Raw genomic sequence first — 25,027 nt, 5'->3', positions numbered from 1 at the left:
ACAGTTGAACTCTGGAGGCAAGGATGGTCAGCAGAGGTTCCCTGCCTCTAGAATCCTCCGCCTCAATTAGCCTGATAACCTGTTTGTTGACCTTTAGTCCCTTCAATGGGACTATTCAAGTCAAAGTTAAGCACATCTGTATGTCTTTCTAAGAATAGCATTTTTCTCAGGTCATTTCTTTAGCAAAGCTAAAACAGGGTGAGTTTTATTTATTCAGGACTGGGGGGTCTCTTTGAATTGACTTTTTGTCCATTTTATTTCTTAATTTTAATGCTTAAATGTAATGTATGTGGCCAGAACCAGGGATGGATACATATTTAAGTGCACAGTAAATAACCAATATCTTGAATGGTTCCTGGAAGTGAAAAATACAGTATAGTTTTTATGTTACTGGCATCTCAAATATGATTAGGATGTAGGCAGCTTCATTTAGCATCAATATAAACTTGCAGGTATTCTCCAGAAGATGCCTGGCCCCAAAAAACTAAAACTTGACATGTAAAAAATCACTTCAGTATTTACAGAGGCAGATTCCCTCTCTGCAAAATTTTACAACTGACCAGGTCGCAGTCTGTAGGAAATCCCACTCTGATGGCAGTCTAACGATACTCATCACTGAACCCACAATGGTAACATTTTATTCATATATGAAAAATGGTGCATTGTCTCACAGCATTTTTATTATAAGTACACAGTTTGTGCAGTATCTCCCCACCAAGGAGACCAGGTGGCCCTGAAAATGGGAATATTTAGAGTGAGTGTTTTAATTTTCTGGAGATGCTGGTTTCCTGAAGGAACTGCCAGCTGGCTGAGCTGGTAACACTAATTGGCCTGGGCACATGTGCATTTAAAAGAGAGGCTTCATCAAGCCTGTCATAACTTAACATCTCAACACCCTGCCTTCCTCACTCCAGATCTTCCAGAGATTGCCCCCTTTCATTCGGCTTTTCCCCCACCTGTAGAGTCACCTTTGCAAGGCGGCAGGGGGAACGGTGGGTGTCTGAGGTGGGCATCCTTTTCTCTATTCTCCTCCCCCATCGGTCCCCTTGAACGTCCCAACCAGGACTGCAATGCACAACCCCGGCCGTGGGCAACTACTGGACAAGGACGGAGCAGCAGCCGCACCCCGCCGCCGCGCGAGCCCTGCAGCTGCCCACCTGCGCCACGCCCCCGCCAGGTGCACAGTTAGATGACTCCAGAACCACCCCAGAAAGGCGAAGTGGTTTGCCCCTGCGGAAGGCGATAAGTGACTGGCGTCCGGTGTGGCTCCGTTTCCGGGATTCGGTGCGGGCGGGCGCTGCGTGTTTGCTCCTCCCCCAAGCCCCTGTATCTCTCCGGGCTATCGCTATGCGCAGACTCGGCTCCTGGCTCAAGATGGCGGCGGCGGATAAACAGAAACATGAACACGGGCGGGTGAAGATCGGGCACTACATCCTGGGGGACACGCTGGGCGTGGGCACCTTCGGCAAAGTCAAGGGTGAGAGCCGAAGCGCCCCACGCCCCCGAGGGGCTGGGGGACCTGCTGCCCTTTTTCCTCGGGGCGGGGAGGGCTGCGGGAGTTGGGGCCGCTCACCCCTCCCGCCGGCCTGAGAGAGCTGGGTCCTCGTCCCCTGCCCTGTGTACCCGCCGCAGCAGCTTCGCGGGGTCGCGCTTCCCCAGGGCCTCAGCCTGATCGGGCGCCGCGCCCTCCCGGGTGAGCTCCGCCGCGCTGGGTGGCCTGTGCTGGAGGCCCGTGCCTGAGCGGGTGGAGCCCGCGCCGTGCCCGAGGCGTACGCGGCGAGCGCCCGGGGGTCCTGGCTGCCATGCGGCCTGGGCACACACCGAGCTGCCCGGGCCCCTGGCTCGACTTCGCTCGTGGCTGGGCGCTCCCGGGGCCCCTGACAGTTATCCGCCGGGCAGGAATTGCACCTCTCAGCCACCGGCTGCCCATCCCGATAGACGGGACTCGCTCCTCCACTGGCACTGGCGAGGGTGATGAAGGCGATCAGGGCTGTGCCTGGTCATGTGCGCTAATCCCAGTGAACTCCCCAGGGTTTAACAGTCATTCTCCCGGTGTTGGCTAGGCCACGGTTTCAGACAGGATAATTGGTTAGATGAATCCTCGGGTTTGGTATGGCAGGTCCTGCGTTTTAACGTGTTCCTGAAGTTTAACCAGAAACCAGTGAGAGAGGCTGGTAAAGCAAAACCGAGCAAAGACTGTTAACCTGAAATTCCTGGGACTTCTGCTCTCAGTAGAGGGACAGATAGCTGGGTCAGGGACAACTTTTTGAGTGCGGGGATGATATTTCATTGGGACATCTGTAGAAGGTGGACACATGAGACTGACATTTCAGTTAGGCCTTAGTTAAACATTTGGGTTCCAGCTTTAGTAATGTAGTTACAGCATGGAAAAATAATGCAATCAGTGCAGTGCTTTTTGAAATCAGCTGCAGTAGACAGTGATGTGGAAATGGCCTCTGCTATGTTGTAAGCATTTGTGGGAAACTACAACTGAATTTGCTGATTTTGACAATAGGTGGGACCTATTGTCTTAGAACAAGAAGTAACCATTGTTTAAAGGAGGAATACCTTTTTTTCCATTTAAAAAAACAAACCTACTTAAGAAAACTTACTTGCTGAAATTCAGTATCACATCTTCAGAAGAGTGACTGTCACCATACTTGTATTTAGAATATTCTGATTTATGCAATAAAAACATCAGTTAACATTTAATTTAGTTTTTGTACTTAATTTTGTGATATTGCCACCAAAGTACTTAAAATGAAACTTTGACAATGTAAAGTGCTGCATAAACAGTCATATTCAGCAGCTTTGTAAGTTGGGAAGCTTTCCCAATTTACAAATGGGGAAATGTAAGCATAGAAAAGTTTTGATGTACTCATTGTATGGCCTTGGGTATGTCTACACAGCAAATTAACCACAATAATAGTGAAGATGTGGCAGTGTGGGCTAGCAGCCAAAGTAGTACCTCAGATCCCTGGAGGGTTTGTATTTGGGCAGCTAACCTGCACTGAAGTTTGTGCTGCCAATTCCTCACTATTATTGCTACTAGATTAAAACGAGTGTGGATACGCATGTCTGTGCTACACTCACACCACTATTTGCTATAGCCAATATTAGAACTCTGAGATTAGGACTTAATGTGCTGAATCCACTAGACCTCAATATCTTAAAATATGTGAGAGTCCTGTTCATATATTGTGGATGTGTAAATTAAAAATCTCCCCTCAGAGCTGAGTTTAACAAGATACATTTTGGGGGTGGGAAAGGGAATCTTTCAAGGAGGGCAAGATTCTTGAATGAGATTCTGTGTTCATGTGCATGTGGCTTTGCACTAGAAAAAATATTGTGTTGGAAAATATTAGCCAGCATGATAAACCCTATTTTTACGTTAGGATGGATGAGGACAAGCTGTATGGTTTTTTTTTTTGTTTGTTTGTTTTTTTTTAAATGTCAGCTGGCTTCCTCACCTTAGAGGTGACCCATGATTAACACAGCTTTAAGCACAGCTTGATCTTGTCTGCACTGGGTGTTAAGTCATATCTAACATCATGTTAGCCTGTTTTCTAACATGACACAGTCCCCAGTATAGACATGGCATAGGTGGCAAGAGTGAGTGCGGGAAGCTTGCTGCTGTTCTTGCCACTGAGAAATCTGTAAAGGGAGCATGCTGTTGCCACATCCAAAGGAAAATCCAGCACCTAGCCATCCGTCAGACCTTGTTCCATCAGCAGATTAATTCCTTTCCAATGTCTGTTCTTTCTCCTTGAATCCATCTGCCCAAAAGCAGCAAGAGGGTTTTGATCCATGTAATCTCAGAAGCCCTAGAACTGAGAGTATCTGGACTTGTGAAAGGGATGGAATTTTCTTCACCTATGATTATTGGGGTTGTGGTAGTGATATCCTGTAAAGCTGCTGTGCACCACAACAGAGCCAAACCCTAGCCAGAATATGCCTCATCCAGAAAATGATGACGGGGTGTGAAAAACAGAGATAAACTAAACTCTAAAAAATTTATTGGAAGACAGGAAAATAACATTCTGCAGTAGTTAAGCCATTATGACCCATAATATAAAAAATATATACCAGGTAAAAAGAAATCCAAAAACTGAAGTGCCTACTATGCAGAGTTACTTTTAAAATTCTATGTTTATGAACTAATCACTACCCCTTTCAAAAGTCTTTTTAAACACTATGAAACCTTGAAGTGAGATGTATGAAACGTTCAGACACGCTTTAATTAAATATAGGAATGTTCCTCTTTGGGATTGCTGCTATTTGGAGTTTCAGCATACCACTTTAAATGAGCTATCAGATCATTGCCAAGAAATATGGAATCACTGTAAGAAGGTGCTCTCTCCAAGAGGGGTAGGAAACTTAACTGTCATTCAGACATTTCTTAATCTTACTTATTCTTTGTAGCTTGTTCATTATAAGAAGCGAACATGTATCCCTCTACTAATTACATCTTTTGTATCTTTCCTACAAAAATTATAGTGCTTGATTATCTGGGGGAAAAAGGATAGGGAGAAGATGACACTTTAATGAGCAGAGTTTGGTTACATCACTCCAACCTGCAGCCAGTATCTGTACTGGACTGTTTCTTTTTGCATATAAAATTTGTCACTTATAGTAGCAAATCTCCCCTTGTTGTGCTGTAGCCTTCAGTGATTTCCTCTGCTTTACTCCCCCCACCGCTGGTTCACTTCGCAGTTTGGTTCTGTCATTCGGTGTCATGTTGTGTCTCCAGTTTTGGTGTCATCAACAAATGTGATCATAGTTGAATATACATTAAAGCCCATGATAAAGGCCTAAATTGTGCACTGTGTTGAGAGGTTTTAAGATGATCAGATGGTCTTATGGAACCCCCAAATCTGGACTTGGCTTCAACAAACAGGAATCATTACTTCTTGAAAATGGATACTTCGTTATATTGATAAAGGCAGCCCAAAGTGGCAGCTTGAGAGCCACTATACTAGGCAGTAAGTGTGGTTAATCCTTGGCTTCCAAGTCCAGCCCTCTCTGGGAGGTTGCATTTTTCAGGAATCTGCAGTCGAGGTTGAAATACTATAAAGGAGAGAAACCAAGAGAAAAGCAAAGCTAGAATTTAAAAACTAATTTCCCTTTTGTTAAGCAAACATTTTGGCGTAAATATATTTAATAGGACTCAACATACCTTTTTTTTTTTTTTTTTTTAAATCTAGGGGTTTTTTTTCCTGCCAGTTTAAAATCTTGCATCCTAAATTGGTTCTGATTCCAACTGGAAACTGGAAAAGGTAAAAAGTCACATTTCAAAGTGCAATTAGGGGAAGCAAGATTCTTCATAAGACTTCAAACACTAAAGATAAAATAGTGGACTTTTTTGTCTATTCCAATTCCCAAACTAGTGCTGGAAATCTTAGTCTGTGTAAAATGCCCAAATACGTCTGTCCTGAAGCACTTAACAAAATTTTTGCATATGGCCAAACCAGAAAATAAGTGTGGAAGAGATGATAGTGATCAAATAACGTGGATGCTCAGCAAAGACGTGTGCATAATTTTCACTTATGACTTATTTTAATGTGTATGAACTTGTTTAACTTCTATTTTTAAGAGGAGTCAAAGGTATTCTAAACTTAGATTCTTTACTTGTCAAAATAAGCAAACTCAAGCTACAGTGTGATTAAAACAACCTTCAATCTTGACTGTTTTCTCTTCTAGGTAACTTAAAAACAGGTTTAGCTTATGTTGACAGAACAACTTCATTATGCAGACTGCAGTCAAGACTAAACCTGTTTTCTAAAACTTTCCACGTTGGCATTCGAGTTTATCATAGTTTATGAAGCTTGATAATTTGTGATTACTGTGAATAAACTACTGAACGTACGTTTTTGCAGATTAACACTTGCAAATGTGTGCTACTGACTTTCACCATAAGTAGAGGTGATCCATCAGTATAGTTGCTGATCTTGCAGCTTAAAAAAAACAAACCAAGCTATTACTGATGCACTTGACAGCTTATACCAAGTCTGATTCTCTTTTGCCTATGATTCAAAATGTTTTTTAGGAATGATAAAATAATTCTAGCTTCGAAGAGTATAAAGCTCAACTAGGGCTACATCTGAGCTATACACCACTTCTGGGGTCATGTAGTGTATGTGTAGCTACATGCCGCAGTGAAGAGCACAGTGCATCCACACTGTGTTGTGTAGCTACATGTTTCAGTGGGGAAAGGGGTCAGCAGCTCCCTTCTGTCAAAGCCTTTCACTGTGCCTTCCGTCCCTGCTGCCGGAGGCTTTCCTCATGGTGGGAAAAGAATCCCAAAGACAAGGAAAGGCACTGCTAACATTTCCCCTCACACACTTCTGCTAGAGTCTTTTTCTAAATGGTGGTGAATGGTTCCAGCCAGCAGGGAGCTGCCAGGGTCTTTCTGTGCTGTCTCTTCCTTTCCAGAGCCTTTTCCCACTGCTGGAATCTTTCCCGGGGAAAGACTGCAGCAGCAGGACACTACATTGCTAAAAATAGCGGGGTGGACAGGGAAGCATGGCTTAGGTCAGGGGTAGGCAACCTATGGCACGCGTGCTAAAGGCGGGGCACAGGCTGATTTTCAGTGGCACTCACACTGCCTGGTTCCTGGCCACAGGTGCAGGTGGGCTCTGCATTTTAATTTAATTTTAAATGAAGCTTCTGAAATGTTTTGAAACCTTATTTACTTTACATATAACAATAGTTTAGTTATATATTACAGACTTATTGAAAGAGACCTTCTAAAAAGATTTAATTGTTTTACTGGCACGCGAAACCATAAATTAGAGTAAATAAATGAACTCGGCACACCACTTCTGACAGGTTGCTGACCCCTGGCTTAGGCTATGGGCAAGTAGAGAGCCATGTAGGGTATGTAGGGTAACACCATCAGATATGTCTTTACTTGGCCAAGACATGCCTCGCCATCTACACTTCTGTTTATGTAGGAGTTAACGGGGGCTATATGGAAAGGTATACTACATGCTGCCAAAAGCAGCATACGGTGTAGAGATACACGAAATGGGACTTTGTTGGGTTGTGTGCCTAAATGACTGCCCATAGCATCAGTTTAGGAGATGCCATTTAAATAAGTGGCCCCTCCTCAGTTGCTTTTTAGAGCTTGGGGGGTAAGTCAAATTGTGGCTTCCCTGGGCCTCTCTGCAAATAAATGGCTGGTTCTGCCATCTGTACAGTTGAAGATGCTCACAGTAGCTGGAGTCACTGTTATATGGAAAATGTTAAGCATGTAGATGGAATCAGAATTTTGAATCTAGGAAAGTAAAATTTTATTGTGAACCTAATTGTTCTCCATTTCCCCTCAAGAAAACTATATATTTGGTATTACTCATGTTTTAAGTTCAATCACATGAATAACGTGTCCAGTTCTGGTCTCAGCAATTGAAGAAGGATGTTGATAAATTGGAAAGGGTTCAGAGAAGAGCCATATGAATGATTAAAGGATTAGAAAACACAGTAATTGAGCTCCTTGAAAACTATCCATTTAGCTTAACAAAGAGAAGATTGTCTATAAGTGTCTACACAGGCAACAAATATTTAATAGTGGTCTCTACCATCTCTGTTACACTGAATACTTAATAAAACCCAATGGCTGGAAGTTGTTGAAGCTAGACACGTTCAAACTGGTAATAAGGTGCAAATTTTTAAGTGAGAGTAATTAACCATTGGAACAATTGACCGAGGGTGGTTGTGGATTCTCCATCGCTGATGATTTTTAAATGAAGATTGGATGTTTTTCTGAAAGATATGATCTAGGAATTATTTTGTGGAAGTTCTGTGACATGTCCTGTGTTAGATAGGTCAGATTAAATGATCACAATGGTTCCTTCAGGTCTTGGAATCGCTGAATCTGTGAGAACTCATTTTCAGATGAAAACAGTGCTTTGTTGTATTTTAGGTTGAGGACCAGGGATCTCTTAAAGGGTCAGTGTGTGCCAGACTTTACTTTAGAACTGTCAGCTCTTTTGGTAGTCAGGTCCCATGCACAGGATGCCATCTTCCATTTTGCTTGCCTTCTACTTCTGTGATTAAGGCACATAAATGCTGTCCCCTCAGCAAATCTTGGTGCGTGCAGACAATTGTTAAAGCTTCCAGCCCCCATATGTTGAATGGCACATTAACCCAAGAAGAAAATGCTTTCAGTAGCAGCCCTTGTCTGGGAGGACTAATGGGTATATTGAAGTTGGTACCTTTTTTTTAAAGGTTAAACTGTGGTCTTATCAGTGGAAAGTGTTTCCATTTAAAAGAAAATTCTGTTCTATTACATGCTTGTCCTTACTCAGTATGTCTTGAATAACTTTAAGGAAGAAAATATTTCACCTGTCCCTTTTCACTTTCCTACAGAAATCTAGATGATATTTTGGGCTCTGAGGCCTTGCTTTGAATTCATCTCAGAAACTGGATCTGTAAAATAACCAACAATCTGTCACCAATGAGTCTGGTCTATTTTGCCTGTGTCAGTTGCCTTGAACTACTCATGCCAGAACTCCTTGCAACATTTTGGGTTGAGAACAGGAAGTACCTTAGTAAATTAGCTTAATTTCAAACTACGACTATCTTCCTCTTAGAAATAGTAAATAACTATTTCATTTTACTATTCATAGGTGTTGGAACTAGGGGTACTGGGGATGCTGCTGAACCCCTGGCTTGAAGTGGTTTCATCATATACAGGGTTTATAGTTTGGTTCCAGTGGCTCTCAGCACCCCTACTATATAAATTGTTCCAGCACCTCTGTTACTGTTTTTTAGTTTATCAATAGTACACAATCTTCTGTTTTTTCTGCTAACAAGAAAGGAAGATCAGTTACAAAAATCGAGTCTGGTTGGAGATACATGGATAGAAAAACATATTCCCCCTTACTGATTAAACACTGCACAACCAGGTGAAGGAATGGATTTTTTGGTTGGCAAAAATAAAGGATATTTCTGCTCACAATTCAGATTCAGCAGTATGGGGTACTTTTTTGAGCCCTGAACAATCTGTTATAACCAGTTCTTTACAGCAGCATTTCTGAACTTTCCTTTCATAGGGTAGGTTACTTTTTACAGTCAAACAAAATATTAGTGTTCATAACGGAAAACATTGGGTGTGTAACTGTTCGGGTGCTAGTAAAGTTTCATGACATTTGAAAAGCTCACTATTGTCTAATTTCCGGGATCCTCTCTTCAGTGAGATTTTGGTTCCTTGGATATCTACATTGTTTCAAGTTTCTTAAACTCAATGTTCTAACTCCTAAAAAGAAGTTAAGTACCTTACAATAAAAAGTTATTCAAGATGCTTTTGTCCATAAACATCCCACTATAAGTGTGTGTGTACTCCTGGAACCTCTTAGCCAGCATTGTCCATTGGAGCTGCCTGTTAACCCTCATGCCCCTGGGAATAGCCCCAATAGCCCTGAATTCCTTCACTAACACAGAAATCCAAGTAATGTCTCCATATCAGCAGGGAAAGAGGGCAGGTCATGTCATCCACGTGGACAAAGGCATCTCAAAGAACTGTTAAAATATGTTAAGTAGTCTTTCTTCTTTGAGTATTTGTCCACATGGATCCCATTGCAGGTGATTGGCATCCTTATCTTATGTGAGTGTAGAAGAGCCTTGCCAAACTGGGCATCTGATCTAGAAGCTGTGACAGTGGATAGGGACTACTTGTATGAACTGAATTCCAGGTAGCTGTTCTAAAAATATTTGGGAATAGGGATTCCTCTTTAACAAGCCACAGATATTGACTGGGCCCTAGTGGAGTATACCTTAACTAAAGATGGAATAGCAAGTTTGTTCAGGGTAAGCCATCTTAGTGCAGTCTGTAACCCATTTTGAAAGTCTCACAGAAAACAGCCTGACACTTAGACTTATTAACAAAAGCCACAGAAAGTCTAGGTGGCTTATGAAAATCTTTTTCTACAAAGATAAAAGGGCATAGAGCTGTGTACATCTTGTGTGTGGTCTTTCTTCTCTGTTAGAGAATTATGTGGTTTAGGAGAAAACACTCTTAAGTGTATAAACTGGTTGGTATGAAAGTTTTTTAAACTGCTTAGGGCAAGCATCTTGGTGCAGTTTGAGTGTAACTGTCTTTATGACATGATATATGGCTACCCTACCATTAATGCTTGAATTCCTTCCCACCTGCAAGTCAAGGTGATAGCAACTAGGAACACTGTCTTAACAGAAAAGGGAAACAAAACATGTTGCCATTGGTGAAAATGGCTGGCCCATCACATATGGAAGTACTGTATTCAAGTTCCAAGTGGGAAATGGCTCCTCATTTGGTGGCAACGCATCAGTCAGGCCTCTTATAAATCTATATACTGCAGGGTGAGAAAAAATTGAGTGACCATCCACTGGCGGAGGATAAGCTGAAATAGCAGCCAAGTGGACCCTAACAAAGCTAATTGAAAGCTCAACATGTCTTAAAGATGAGTAATCAAAGATGATTGATATACGAGAGTCTGGGGTTTGTACATTATTCTGAATAGACCACAAAGAAAAAAAATGTTTGCTTTGATTTGTCTTTCTAATAAAGGACTTTCTACTTTGAATCCAAATCTTTTGTATAGCTGCCAACCGTGATCTCTACACAGAACTCAGGCTGCAAGATTCTGTGCTGTAGACTCTGGGTTGGATGAAGTACAGGGCCTTCGCTCAGGGAAATGATGCCTGGTAGATCTAGAAGTGGATTGATTGGTAGATGTCTCAGGTTGGAATACCAGAACTGGCATGTTCAGGCTGGGGCCATCATTATCATCCAAGCCTTGTCTTGGTGAAGAGTTCTTAGAACTCTGGGGATTAATGGAATGGGAGGAAAGGCATAAAGCAGATTATTGTTCTCTTGGATCAGAAATGTACCTGCTGTATAACTCACACTTCTGCTTGGAACAGAACATTGGATACATCATATTCATGTTGGTAGCAAGCAGGTCTATCGAAGGAAGACCTCACTTTTGGAGTACCTGATTCATAATCAGAACTGAACTTTGCAACTCCCATTTGTGGTAACTTTTTTTGCTTTGGTGATTTGCCATATTGTTTTGTGTACTCAGAAAGTGAAGAGCTATTGGGTTGATCCAGTATAGGATACTAGTCTCAGAGATATATTGCTGTATGACATAATAGGGATTTTCTGCTTATGTATATTGTCTAACAGAATTTCAGTGGTGGTCCCCTGAATGAGGGGCAGAAATGCCTTGAAAGCTAGACTTAACTGCCCTGAAATACAGTACATTTTTGTGTAATCGAGGCTCTGCGTGGGACCATATGCCTTGTGTTTGAGGAGCTCTCCAAACTCATCTTGGGAATGTCTGTCACCATAGTCTTTGAAGGGGATGGTACATGCAACAGAACACCTTGGCAGACACTTGGAGGAGCTATCCACTAAGCCATCCAATAAGGAGAGATGACAGCATCTTGTGAGGAATTTGTGTGTCTGTTTGGATGATGAAATGTCCTCAGTCAAAAGCGAAGGGACTAGAGATGTAGCCGTGCATCTAATTACTGAGTGTTGTACAATGCAACAGGCTGAGGCAAATCCATAGTTGAGGGAGACTGAATGTGATCAGTGATGTGATTTATGTTGAAAATTTCTGAAGAAGGAACACTTACTGGCCTGGAATCTAGGATTGCTGTTATGAATTGATTGAATAGGAGTGAGGTAGACTTGACTTGGCTGATCCTGAGGCCTACCTTGGAAAACAGATGAGGAACTGCAGATGCCCTTGTTGACCTGACCTCTGATCAGCCATATGTTCAGATAAGAAGACAAGACCTCTGTGCTTACCAAATGTCTGGCTGTAATAGGAGCTCATTTAGGGATCAGTGCCCTTGGAGCTGTTGACGGGCTGAATGGAAGGACTCTGAACTGAAGATGAAGTCCATTGACTGTGAATCCTAGATACTTCCTGTGTGTTGGATGAATTGACCATGGAAGTATGAGTCTTGCAAGCTGAGAGTTGCAAATCAGTTTGTGGGATCTAAGAGAGGCATTATGAAGGAAAGGATGATCATCCGAAACTTGACATAACACATCTAAAATTGGCCACCATCCACCTTTTTTCTTCAGGATGAGGAAGTAGTGAGAGTGGAAACCATCGCTAAAAACTGGTGTTGCTTCCTTCACTACACCTCCTTAAAGTATCTTTCTCTGCGTTCAGCAGAGTGTTGAGAAGGTTTCCCGAAGAGGTATGGGGATGTGGAGCTGTCAGAGATTGAAATTCTTTCTGTACAACTTTAAGACCCATTGGTGGTAGTTAATTGCAACTTATATTCACCCCCCCCCAAAAAAAAAAACCAAAAAAACCAGGAAAGAAGGGGTGTAAAGATCCTCTGTGATTGGACTTGATGAAGAGTGCATAGTCAAAGAAGAATTCTTGTTCTGGAAATGAGGTCTCTTCCTAGAAAAATCGCTAGCTCTCTGATACAGGTATGAGGAAGACTGAGGCCTCTGCCTTTAAAAAATGAAAAAAAAATTGTTTTTTCTCTCCTGAGATGACACAGATCCAGAAATTGGATTGTCAGACTGGAATTCTTCAGTGTGTGCTGTATCTCATCAGTTTTAAAATTAAACATCATGGCACTCAAAAGGCAGATCTTCACCAGTGGCCTAAACCTCTCTTGGAATACCTGCTTTCAGAATGGTCTTCTCATACTGACCACAGTGGCAGTTGATCTGGTTGCAGTGTTGGAGGTACTCCACGAGACCTGCAAAATGGTTATTGCCATCAATGGACCTTCTGAAAGAAATTTCTCAGATAGCTGTAACACTTTGTCCCATTGTATGTAATTGTACTTGCCCAGTACATCGTGGTAACTGACTATATGAATTTGCAAACTAGCAGAAAAGTCAACTTTCCTCCCCAGAGGATACATTTTCTTGGGCTCAGATCTATAAAGGGTTTAAGTACCTAAAGTTTTGTTTTAAAAGTTCCCTATGCACTTGTTTCTGCTTTGGGCATAACACACTACCTCACTCCAGGTATCCAACATCTAAGCTCTAGCAAGATCCTCAGGCAGGAGAATGTCTGGTTTCTTTCACCTGCAGGACCCAGTATGGTAAGTATATTCAGATGTAGAAAGACAGATTTAGTTGATCTCTCTTGTAAAATTTCATGGGGATCTCAGACGTGTTTGCCGTTCTTTTAAGAAGGCCCTCAAAGGTTCTGAAATTATCTATAGTTGATGTACTTCTAAGGTGCCATACCCTCATCAGCTGAGGAGGAGGCTTTGAGCAGAGGCCCAGGTTGAGCCTCATATTCTTCCACAAGGTCTTCCTCTTCACTAAGATGTTTGTGGTCTGCAGATTGTAGTTATTCCTGATGGACAGATTGAGTTTCCCTAGCAGAACTTTTAGGAGGAGGCAATCTTACTATTGGACCTTGAAGTAAAATAAGGAACTAGCAGTAGAGGCTATGAGATTCTGAGATTAATAGGGCTGGATCAGTTTCCCATAAAGAAAGAACATATAGTGCCACAATGGAAGGAACCATGGCATGAGACACCTCTCTGGAGCATGAGACTTGTGCTGAGAACTTCTGACAGGAGCACTTTCACGAAATAGTTTGTGTTAGGGCAGATATCTCCTAGGCACTCTTATGAGGCTCAGAGGATGCTGAAAAGTAAAGCTCCAATAATGGAGCTGCAGGTATCTGTGGAGTGGAAACAAGAAAAGTCTCTGATTTTTAAAGCCTGTGAGGGAGCTTCCCATACTGATGAGACTGGACAGGGAGGGATTTATGTTTGATACCTCTAGGTTCCCATACCAACAGAACCCTGAAAACGTGATAAGAGATGTGTACAACAATGAAGACTCTGGTTCATCAGTGATCATAATGTCCACCTGAGATATAAATGCAGCTTTAGTAGATGAAGGCAGAACCGAGGCCATCAGTACTGGAAGTACATTCTTGGAAAAAGTCTTGTCAGACTGCAGTGCTGATAACTGAGGCCGATTGTGGAGATGACAATGTTGTCAAGGAGGTGACGCTGATCTATAAAGGGTTGATGAAGCAGGAAGTGGTACAAAAGGTAAGAGATGTGATCTTTCAGTCTTAGGCTCTCTGTGCCAATGTGATTTCAAAGGCGCTGATTTTGGTACATGAGCACGATGAACTTTGTTCTCTTCTTGGCTTAGTTCTAAGCTCCACCAGGAGATCTGTGATCTTTCCTGTCTTAGGCAGCAGAAGCCACTGCCTGACCCAAATGGGATAGTGAAGGAACTCTGTTTCCCAGCAGCTGAAAGTTTCTTGACTAGCAGATTTTATTTTCTGGAATGACATCCATGTAGTTGGGGCACTTGAAGTTGGTTTCACAGCAGACAGCAGCTGGTCCTTTGAGTCAGACACACTGCATAGATTTCTCCATCTAAAATATTTTTTCACATGCATCATAACCCATCTGTGTGCATTTGTGGGGGAGGGGAAGGGAGAGAAGCTACAAATGGCACAGTGGAAGAGTCACATCCCTAGACAAAGCAACGAAGCATCAGTGTGTGTATTAACAGTTACAGCAGCCTCTGATGCAGGACACAGTATAAAGTCTGGGAACTTGCTCTGCACCATTAGTCATGCCTTGGTACTGAGGAGTAGATCCGCTGAGGAATAATATTTGATTTTGAAGTTTTTTAGCCCAATTGGCTTTAATTTATCAAACAACACTAAGCTAATTGTAATCCTAAACTATCTAAGAGCTATGGGGAAACGGGACATTGGGACTCAGGTGGTAAGAAGTAACTGAGTGGCAGTTGGGGATGCCCTTCTCTTTATACTGTTGACAATACTGATCAGAGTCTCATTATGCTTTATGGCTAGGCCATAAGAGAAGTGGGAAAACTAGTATCTTCTAGCTTGTAAAGCTACAGTTAATGTAATGCTGCACTGGTAGTTTTACCAGATAAGGAATGGAATTGTACTAAGGGCTGGAAGGAGATGTTTTCACCAAAAATATGTGAATTGTTTTGTTTGTTTGTTTGACTGGTTAAGGTGTGTTGTGCAACTAAGAAAAAGTATTTAGTAGTAAGCAAATAAGATACAAAACATTCTGAAAACGTGATCTGTTAAATTGTTTAGCTATGAGTTGTGTTAATGTTAAGTTTTTCCAAGAATGTTTTGTTTTTTTTTTTTCTTAAGTTGTTTAACTGAGGGGAAATGTAAAATGTAATTTCTGTGCTAGTTGCAGAAACATACCAGAAAGATAGGCTAAGATAAAAGATCTTGTTACTTAACCAACATGCATGCTGTACCAAGTTACAGCTAGTGCAGATAAGCTTTGATTTTTGGAGAGCTAATTTCAAAACAAGATAAGAAACCGGTAAGAACTGGTGTGTAAGTCTTGGATAATGTATTAAAATCTTGTCTGTTGTAAACTTGAGAATATATACGAATAGAGTTGAGCTTGCACTTTGGGACAGACTGAAAGATGTAAGTGCTGTGAAACTGTTCCCCCTATAAAATAATGACCTTTCTGCATTGTGCTGATCTATTTTTGATTGAGCTTGTGTTATCGGAGGCCTTATCAATAGAATAATTGAACCCCAATAACACCTTGTTGTGAGATCATGTGCACAGCCTCAGTTGACACTGCTGGCTAAAAGGTTGATGGACAACCTATAGTAGGATCTTTGTGGACAACTGCTTCAAGAACTGTTAACTTTCCTCTGACTCTTTATTGCTGTATTGTATCATTTTTATTGTAGACTTGGGTGAAAGCAGACTGTTCCCTCTATGGGTCAGTTAACTTTTTTTCATCCCTACTAGCTGCATAAGTTGTCTTTGCAAGACCAAAATGAGATGTTAATATCCTAACAGTATAGGTTATAGATATAGATATAACCTTCCCAGACCCTTTAGGAGGTAGGAAAGGTAGAGCAGTGAGGCTGGAACCAGGTAGGAGCTGATCTTTTGAAAGTAAAATGGTCAAGATGTCAGGAAGTAATAATGCCAACCACCAAGATCTTGCTGCTATTCCTAACCCAGGGAGAGCTGCTCGCCACACTTAACTGAGCTACTGGACCATATGGGAGGTGCTGCTGTGTCAGGGAACAGCAGCTGAGTCTCTGGACATTTTCAAGAGCACTATGATACAAGTTCTACTGCAAGCAGCTGAAACACTGGGAGATACCACGTGGTGTAAAGGAAAAGTTGGTGCTAGGTTCTTGGCTTCTCTAGAAACTGTTGGAAACATCTAGGGAAATTGGGAGCTAGAGCTGGTGAAAAGTCCTAAGAGGAAGAAAGACTTGAGGAGCAGAATTAGGGGAAGGGCTGGCTAATCAATATATTAGAATAAGAAGCTATTTAGGAAGATTAAACTTCACTGTTAAACAGCCTGTAAGAATTTGGAAGTTTTTGTTCAATAAATTAAAAGGAGATAAGAGATACTGCAATCTTTCCCATAGCTTCTTCTCACTATTTATCCAGTATAATCTGACAAAGGATTAGGGAGTTCAACCAGAGAACCAATTTGAACTGGTATTTATTAATAGGACAAAATTATGGTTCAGGTTCAATCTACTAAACCTGAACTGGGGGAAAATATTGGGTTACCAGTTAAAATAAAGGTTCAGCATTTTTTAAGCTCAGTATTTTAAAAATTACTTTGATATTTATTTAGTTATGTCTTCTGTCTTTTTTACTGGGTTTGTAATTGGTTAACTTTTTCATAACCACAACTTTCCATATTTTTTTGAACCATTCCTTAGTGGTTAGGCTATCTTTATAACATAAAAGAAATATTGGTAAACTTTTGGGCATGTTACCACTAATTAGTGTGTTTGTGCTGTAAATAAGTAGTGGTAAAATAACTATAACTTCTAAATTTCAGATGGACTGAAGTGTAGTTAAATAGACTTTAATTGCCAACTGTAATTGTGATTGAATAACTGCTAAAAAACCTTCAAAGTAACTGATGAAGCATATGGTATGCAATAACTCTATGTAGAAAGTAATGGGAGAAAAACCTAAGACTCTGATTATTGGCAGAAGAACATTCCTTGGAGAAAGTGGGGGGAGCAGACTTTCAAGTTGATAGCTCCAGAGAAATATGGGCTTGCAAGCAAATCAGCCAAAAAGCTTAAGTGATTTATGCACAGTAGGCCAATGGGATCCCCGCTTAACAAGAAGGGTAATGGTGGGAATACAAAATAGCCTTTCAGTTGATGATTCTCTTCTTTGAGGTATAGCAAAAATGCAGGAACACATGAAAAAATATCAAGGCCCTGAAAGACGTACAGAATCCCTGACTAAACAAAGCTAGTGCATTAGGGGTATAGGTTTGTTCTTGTACTTGAGTCCTGATCTTACCCTGCAAATACAGAGGAGGGGGAACTTCTAAATAAAACTTCACCTATAACCTTCTCCAGGATAATGGGGATAGGAGGAATACTCTAATCTTGCTGGGCTGTTTCCAGGCCACAAAAGGTTCCAAATGAGATTTATTTTTCTGAAGAGTGCTTGGCAATCCTGACTGATTGTTCCCTTTATCCTGGCAGTTGGCAAACATGAGCTGACCGGGCACAAAGTGGCAGTGAAGATATTGAATCGACAGAAGATTCGCAGCCTTGATGTAGTAGGAAAAATCCGCAGAGAGATTCAGAACCTGAAGCTTTTTAGACATCCTCATATAATTAAACTGTAAGTTTTTTTTTTTAAATTTTTATTACCTCTATAATTAGCATTGTTGACCTGTAACACTCTTAACATAAAATATGAAATATAACAGTGTAAACTTAAAAGTAGAAAGCAATGTTACATTTTATTGGAGCAGTAACCCACCCCCAATCAGCTGTCCAATTTCAGATATATTGGATTTTTTCCAGTGCTTTTTCTGCAACGCATTTTAAGGAAACTGATTTTCTGTGAAGAGATTTTTTTTCCTTAAATCTTTGTTGGTTGCAAACTCATCAATAATCTAGTGTTCATAAATGGAATCGCTAACAGAAATAAACACACAACCCTTCTGTCTCGACTGCTAGTTAGTATTAAGTGGTTATATTGGACCTTATTTTTCTGTTTGCAAAATGGTTGAGTAATTTGGGGTGGAGTTGAGGGGAAATAGTTCTATAGGGAGGTCCAGACTTATTCTACTCTAAAGTGTTTTTCTAGCTTCATGCCACTTAGTGCAGTATGGTGTATCCAGATGTAGGTTTACCTTTTAGAAGTTTCTTTTGAGCCAGGGAATCAGAAATCTCTGCATACATGACTTTAGTATATAGAAGGGGAAGAACTCTGAAAGGGTGTGTCCTCACTGCAGAGTTAACTCAAGTGATCAGCCTTCAGGTATGAGCACCTGGGTTAGCCTACCTCATCTGTGAGGGGCAATTCTGCAGTCATCTGGCATCCGCACTAGTACTTCTGCTCATATGAGGCATTAAAACTTGTAGGATTATATCCCCTGGTACTTAGCACTGCAGTAAGTTGAGCTGCTCTGGTTCTCTCCTAGTGAAATGTGGGAGAACTTGTCTATCATTCTGGTCACAGGTGGGAGTGGGGGTTGGAGGAAGGCACTGGAGGACTATCAGCACTTAAGTGGCTTACCTGCATCCATCCTGCAATGTGTGTGGGCTCCAGTTGGAGTGTAAGCAGCATTTAGGTTTTAGCCTGTACCCCAGGATGGACCAGTTAGCTCAGGTGTTCACCACCACTATGCTTGGATGGGAAGTTTTTTATATGAGAGCTGGGTTAGGGTAACACCTAAAAACTAGAGAGTTCCACCTGTAATGAAGACCAACAGGGAAATCCTCCATCCCCAAATCCAAATCTTCCTCAGTTAAAACACTGCAAGCTTAGACAACTAAAACCTCTTTCCTTTACTCTGAGATTGCAGTGCACACTTATTTCTAGGAAATTGTTCAACACTATCATGATTTATACAGTGAGAGAGAACTTTTTTCCTAACCATTTTTTTGCTCAGTCTTAAATTTTTCTTCCCATGCAAGTGTTTAGTTGCAATGTCAAGTATGGTTTAAGCTTATTTTATCAACTAAGAATGATTAAAATTCTGTTTAAAAAAAAAAAAAGTAATTGCTTGACTTAATTTGAAATATACTGTGTTGTGATCTTGACCCTTCTTAACAATAGGCCACAACTTTCTGCTTCTAAACATGTATTCAGCTGATCAAATCTTAAAATTGCAACATGTTAAAGGTTGAGAATTTCATGGCTAAGGTGCTGCAATATAAAATTTATTTCTCTACAAACTGGTCTCACTGTCTCTAGAATATTAGTTTAAGGTAATGTTTCCCAAAGTGTGAGGCACGTCCCAAAAGACTGAGGGTATAAAGTACTAGTGGGCACAGGGGATGAAGAGTCTCGGATGTTTTCCAGAATCGAGTTTTATATTTTGAAAACACTAAAATTTGTCTACATTAGGGATGTTTTTCTGGCCATACAAAACTGCTATACAAACCTTCATAGTATAGATGCAGCTCGTATTGGGATAAATGTGTTTTTGCCAGCACAGCTTTACATCAGTTACCCAGGAGACATAAGCTATACCCACAAAAGCACTTTTATGCTGGTATAAGTGTGTCTACACTAGGGCTTATACCAGCAGAGCTATGTAGGGGGAAGAGGAATTCACATCTGACATACCAGCATAGCAATAAATTCGGGGCTTGGCTACACTCAAAACTCCAAAGCGCCGCTGTGGGAGCGCTCCCGCAGCAGCGCTTTGAAGTGCGAGTGTGGTCGCAGCGCCAGCGCTGGGGGAGAGTTCTCCCAGCGCTGCATGTACTCCACCTTCCCATGGGGATTAGCTTGCAGCGCTGAGAGCCGTGCTCCCAGCGCTGGAGCACTGTTTACACTGGTGCTTTGCAGCACTGTAACTTGCTGCTCTCAGGGGTGTGTTTTTTTTCACCTCTGAGCGAGAAAGTTGCCGCGCTGTAAAGCGCCAGTGTAGCCAAGGCCTCAGTGTAGACCAGGCCCAAATCTCTAGCTGTAACAAGTGTAAAGTTAACCCTGAAAACATAACCCTAGTGCAGTTGGTGCAGTAATGTCTGGCTAAGGCCAGGTTAACACTTAAAATGTAGGTTGACATGGATACTTGTAAGAAGTGTGAAATAGCTATACCTACATTATGAGATTATGCTGGCGTAGTTATGACAGCATAGTTTGCTGCTATAGCCCTTGTAGTGTGGACATGGCCTGAGTTTTCAGATCACCTGAATGAGTAACTGAGGTGTAAACTGTCCTATTTATTTTAGTGGGGGTGTGGTATCTCCCATCTTCTTTGAGCAGTGAAATAGTTAACTATGTTGGCATTTACATAGTATCATATTACGAAGATCTAAACAATATATTTGGAATGAATGACCCCTCCTGTTGGGGCTGAAACCGGGTGTAATTTGTTTAATTTTCTTTAAGGGAGGCTCAGCTTTCACAAGTGTTCAGGCCAGTGTTTCCTAAAATGTTACTTGTTAGAAATAACTTCAGAAGTCCTAATAATGCAGTATATTAAAGAGAATTTATTTGTACTGTAAGATACTAACAAGTCATTAATGAGAATGAGTCATTAAAATGAAATATCTCAAATTAAACTATGTAAAACTAAATCAAACAAGAATTAACTGCCTGAATAGTCTTGTAAGGTAGAATAAGAGCCTCAGAATTCAGGATACATTAGAAATATGACTATTAAAATATATTCTGTTCAATATTTTGATTTGTTTACAAGTTAGCAAGTATTAATCACTCAGCTGGTCTGAGCGCTCATTCTTGTCAGTGAAGCTCAAGAATAACTTGTCCAGGTATGCTGAAACTTTTTTGTTTCTCCTTACCCTGGGAAATCTTTCTATAAGAAAACACTGCAGTCCTTCCTTTGTGTCTACAAGAAGTTTGTTAATTTGTACCATGACTATACATGGCATGCCTAAACTGAATCATCACATGACTTGCTGCTTGTCTGTCTTCATCCACCATCTCCTACTGTTACCCCTACTTGTCACATCTCATCTAAATATAGACTGTATAATAATCAAGAGAGAGCTCTAGTCTTTCTGTTTGTTCTGGAAGCAGTAGCTGGCTTTTGTGTGCTGTAGAACTCCTACATCCTATGTTGTATAGAAAACAGAGAAAATAAATCCAAGCATGTTGAATAGTAGATTAGACCAACTGTTAAATTAACCACTTCTACATTACTGTAGTAAGCTTCCTAACTTTCTCTGCAACTGGTCTGTCTCCTTAAATGCCTTCTAAACTCCTTAAACCCCTTCCTGCTTGTATTCTACAAATATATTAAATATGTTTGACTCCTTGTACAATAACAAGAATAGTATTGCATCACCAGTGATGCCCTTCGTCTCTAACAAGTACTTGTCTCTTCCTTAGCTTTTTCTTTAGTTATGGAAAGGGGGTTATAATAGGCCTGAGAAACTTTTGTTCCTAATCTGCTGGCTAAAACTGGGGGTCCTACTCGGAAGCGTAAATTTTCATTAATATGCTTCCACCTGTTGCTGAAGTGGTCCCATTCCCTGAAGAGAGATAGTGAAACAGGGATGTCTGAACAACTTCATTTCATATAGGAAATATTTAGTTCTAAGGTATAGCTCATATCCAATTAATTTAATGAAGCCAGTGGTGTTTTAATTATGAGTAACTAGTTATATCTTGTGGGTGTGCAGTGGAATTAATAGATATGTTACCTTTATTAGGTACCAAGTCATCAGTACACCATCTGACATTTTCATGGTGATGGAATATGTTTCTGGAGGGGAACTGTTCGATTATATCTGTAAAAATGGAAGGGTAAGAGGAACTTCAGCTCTACCAAACTGTAGATTACATTTTATAATCGCTTTTGCAAAAATGTTTCTCGCTAGGTGAAGGCCTGTTCTTATCTAGTCTTGCAATTAGCAGTAGCACGTCTCAAAGTATCCTGTCATTTTTCTAACTTAGTAAACTTTGCTCTGAAACTAACACTAATAAGTGGCGTCTGCTAGTTTAAACTTACAGAATTTCATTCATTCATAAATGTAGTTTTATCTTATTTGAAACTGCACTTGCCTCTTTAATTGAATAGTGATACTAATTTTAATTAGTCAATTACTGCATCCGTGCAAAGCAGACTATAAATTTAGAAAGTTTAAAAATGACTTTACATAAAGGTTTTGATCAAGTTGAATTCACAACTTTTGGTGTTTGTTTCAACCTGATGTATCAAATGCTTTTTCTCCATAAAGCAAAAATAGTGGAATGTGAGAGCTCTAAAGATGTGTGTTCCTAATCACATGACATCTTTGACAGTCATGCTTCTGAAATTGACTGGAATAAGCAAGTTTTGACTGTGTAATTGACTCAGTGGATAACGTTCCTTAAAAGTGTTCTGTTTAAGGCATTGCGGGCTAGAAAAATTCATTCTGGGTTCTACTGCTGGCTCTGCCACTGAATCATTGTGTGGCATTGGCTAGTCAGTTCATCTTTCCATCTGTTACTTTATCTATAAAGTGTCCAGACTTTAAAATATGTTAGGTGTAACCTGTTGCATTCTTTATTTCATCCAAAGACACTTGTATGGAAATGTAATATTAATGTCTTGCAGATTCAAGAAAAATGTTGGCCAGATAAGAGTATTTTAAATGGCTTCTTTTCCTTTCTTAGCTTGATGAGAAGGAGAGTAGACGTTTATTCCAGCAGATCCTTTCTGGTGTGGATTATTGTCACAGGCATATGGTTGTACATAGAGACTTGAAACCTGAAAATGTACTGCTTGATGCACACATGAATGCCAAGATAGCTGATTTTGGTGAGCTTTTATTTTATTCTAAACTTGATGATGATAAAGTTTCATCAGATGCTATTTATTAATGCAGAAAATATTCAGTTATTGGAGTTCTGATACTTGGATACCAGGGTGACGGGCACAGTACAAGAACCTAAGAAGTGTCCCAAAAAAGAAATATGAGGACATTGCTTAGTGCAGAGTTCTCTTCTCCTTATAGGCCATCTTTGAGCCAGACATTTTCTGTGACTGGATAGAACTTAATCGTTTGGCCTAGTCTGGCAGAACAGAAGTGTCACTAAGAAAGTATTAAACTATATTTAGCATTTAATGCATGCTATTCCAAGATTGACTTTTGGCAAGTTCCTTATCTTCTATGTCTTTCTCCACTTGTAAAATCAGGACAACTATACACCTTTTATTTGAATAACTCTAATGTCTTCTGATCCACAAGGACAGTTCAGCAAACTTGATAAGAACCACATCATTGTAGTGAAAGGCATAGCACTTAGTACTATTCAGTACTACTTTCCATATCTAACTATAAATTTAACTTAAAATTAAAAAAGTAAAAAGCTCTATCCTGATGATGATAGAGTATAAAACTGAAACTTAAGATAATGGAAGGTGAAAGCAGAACTAACTTCTTACTAATTCTTGCACTTGCTATATATTGTCTGCTTAGCCAAGAGAAGGAAGGTTATAGTTCTTTACTTGTACAGACTTGCTATAAAAGAGCACAAAATACAACTACAGAAAGACAATGGCAGCTAGTTTTCAGGACTGCCAGCATTAGGAAACCTTCTTGCCATATAAACATAGAAAGGTATCCATATTGCTACATAATCCTGATATTTCTCTTGTAGACATAGTGGATTATACCCGCCCTTGTAAAGCGCTTTGAGATCTCTGATGAAAGGTGCTATATAAATGCTAAGTATTCAATTATTTCAAAGGTATGGTGTTCAAATACATTGGGGGTTGGGAGTCCTGTTAATTATTTATGTCAAAGGGGATTACTCCGTTTATACGCAGAGTGCTTTTAGATGAACGATTACTTATTCTGTTACAGCAAAACAGAATGCAGTATTAACTGTTAAAATGGCTTTATTACCATGCATAAATTTTAGCAAAGCTGTTGAACTTATTTAACTAAACAAGAGTATTTATAAAGAAACCTGTTCAGTTTAATAAGTATGAAAACTAGTTGAGGCACTCTTCCCTATCACTTTAGATTCAAAAAAGGGAATACTGCATTAATGCAGTAAGCCATAGCCAGAACACTCAGTCCTATCCAAGATGTAGTCTGCAACTTCCCAGTGGATGTTAAGAGATTGCACGTCTCCTGCTGTAGGTACAATCATTATTCTGTTCTGTAAAGAGCTGCTATTGAATCTTGTGTTCTGTTGAAGCTATTCCTTGGACTGTTCTGTGGTAGTCTTCCACTTCAAGCATTTGGAAGCAATCACAGTTAAGAACGTTTTCTCTTGTTGAAGTCCCACCTTACTGCAGTCCTGTGTTTCCCTTAGAACAACTCAGTCCTCCATTATGTCTCTGGACATTTCCAAAACAGACTTTTCTTGCTGCATCTTGGAATGAATGTATTCTCTCAGGCATGCCTAGATCATGTGCATACATATTTTTAGTTTTGCTCTTCAACATCAGTTCAGTAAAACTAATTTCTGGTATACTGTATGCAGCATCTTACACTGCATTGTTCTGTTCTGTACACATTTCAGTAATTTCTAAACTGCTGTACTTTATAATTTAGAAAAAGTAAACTAACTTATTACTCTTATTAGCATTAGTGGTTGGATTAAGATGCACATACAGTGTGCAATCAGTTTGCTTTAGCTGAATATTTTAGTAGCTGCTTTTGTACACTTTCAGGTCTTTCAAATATGATGTCAGATGGAGAGTTTTTAAGAACAAGCTGTGGTTCCCCTAACTATGCTGCACCAGAAGTAATTTCAGGAAGGTAGTATCTCTTATATTCAATAAATGTGTGCATGTAGTTGAAAAAATACCTTGTTGTTTAATATTAAGGATAACGACAGTATTATAATATACAAACTCAAAGTTGAAAAATGTTGACTTTCCCTCTCTTGCTAGTTTTTGAAGTTTACCTTTACATTGATTACTGGCCTAGTTAGCTTTAATGGCCCCTTCAGTGTCACTGTACTGTATCAAGTAGTCCAAACTGCAGTGTGTTTGTGCTTTACCCAAGTCAGTTTGGTAAAAATGCAGTTTTGTCAACTAGAAAATTCATGTACGGTGAATATCATAAACTGGCTCTATCACTTCC

At 40.3% G+C, this 25,027-nt stretch overlaps 1 protein-coding gene across 6 annotated transcripts in view; it reads left to right on the top strand.

The window, feature by feature from the left end:
* Positions 1-1,332: 1,332 nt before the first annotated feature.
* The window catches only part of PRKAA1 (protein kinase AMP-activated catalytic subunit alpha 1), a 34,025-nt gene continuing 10,330 nt past the window's right edge, over positions 1,333-25,027 (top strand). Inside the window, exons 1-5 of one of the 6 annotated variants that reach the window (XM_050947003.1) lie at positions 1,333-1,477; positions 17,498-17,639; positions 21,656-21,749; positions 22,602-22,746; positions 24,613-24,700. In XM_050947003.1, the coding sequence (XP_050802960.1) occupies positions 1,348-1,477; positions 17,498-17,639; positions 21,656-21,749; positions 22,602-22,746; positions 24,613-24,700 (599 nt within the window). In that variant the 5' untranslated portion in view covers positions 1,333-1,347. Of the gene's footprint in view, positions 1,478-17,497; positions 17,640-21,655; positions 21,750-22,601; positions 22,747-23,593; positions 23,679-23,701; positions 24,073-24,612; positions 24,701-25,027 lie in introns of those variants that run through there. The other 5 variants (XM_050947004.1, XM_050947006.1, XM_050947005.1 and 2 more) reach the window with 5 other exon arrangements.

This window comes from Gopherus flavomarginatus, chromosome 3 (assembly GCF_025201925.1).
Source record: "Gopherus flavomarginatus isolate rGopFla2 chromosome 3, rGopFla2.mat.asm, whole genome shotgun sequence".
Classification (NCBI taxonomy): Eukaryota; Metazoa; Chordata; order Testudines; family Testudinidae; genus Gopherus; species Gopherus flavomarginatus.
This window is presented reverse-complemented; position numbering and strand designations above follow the sequence as displayed.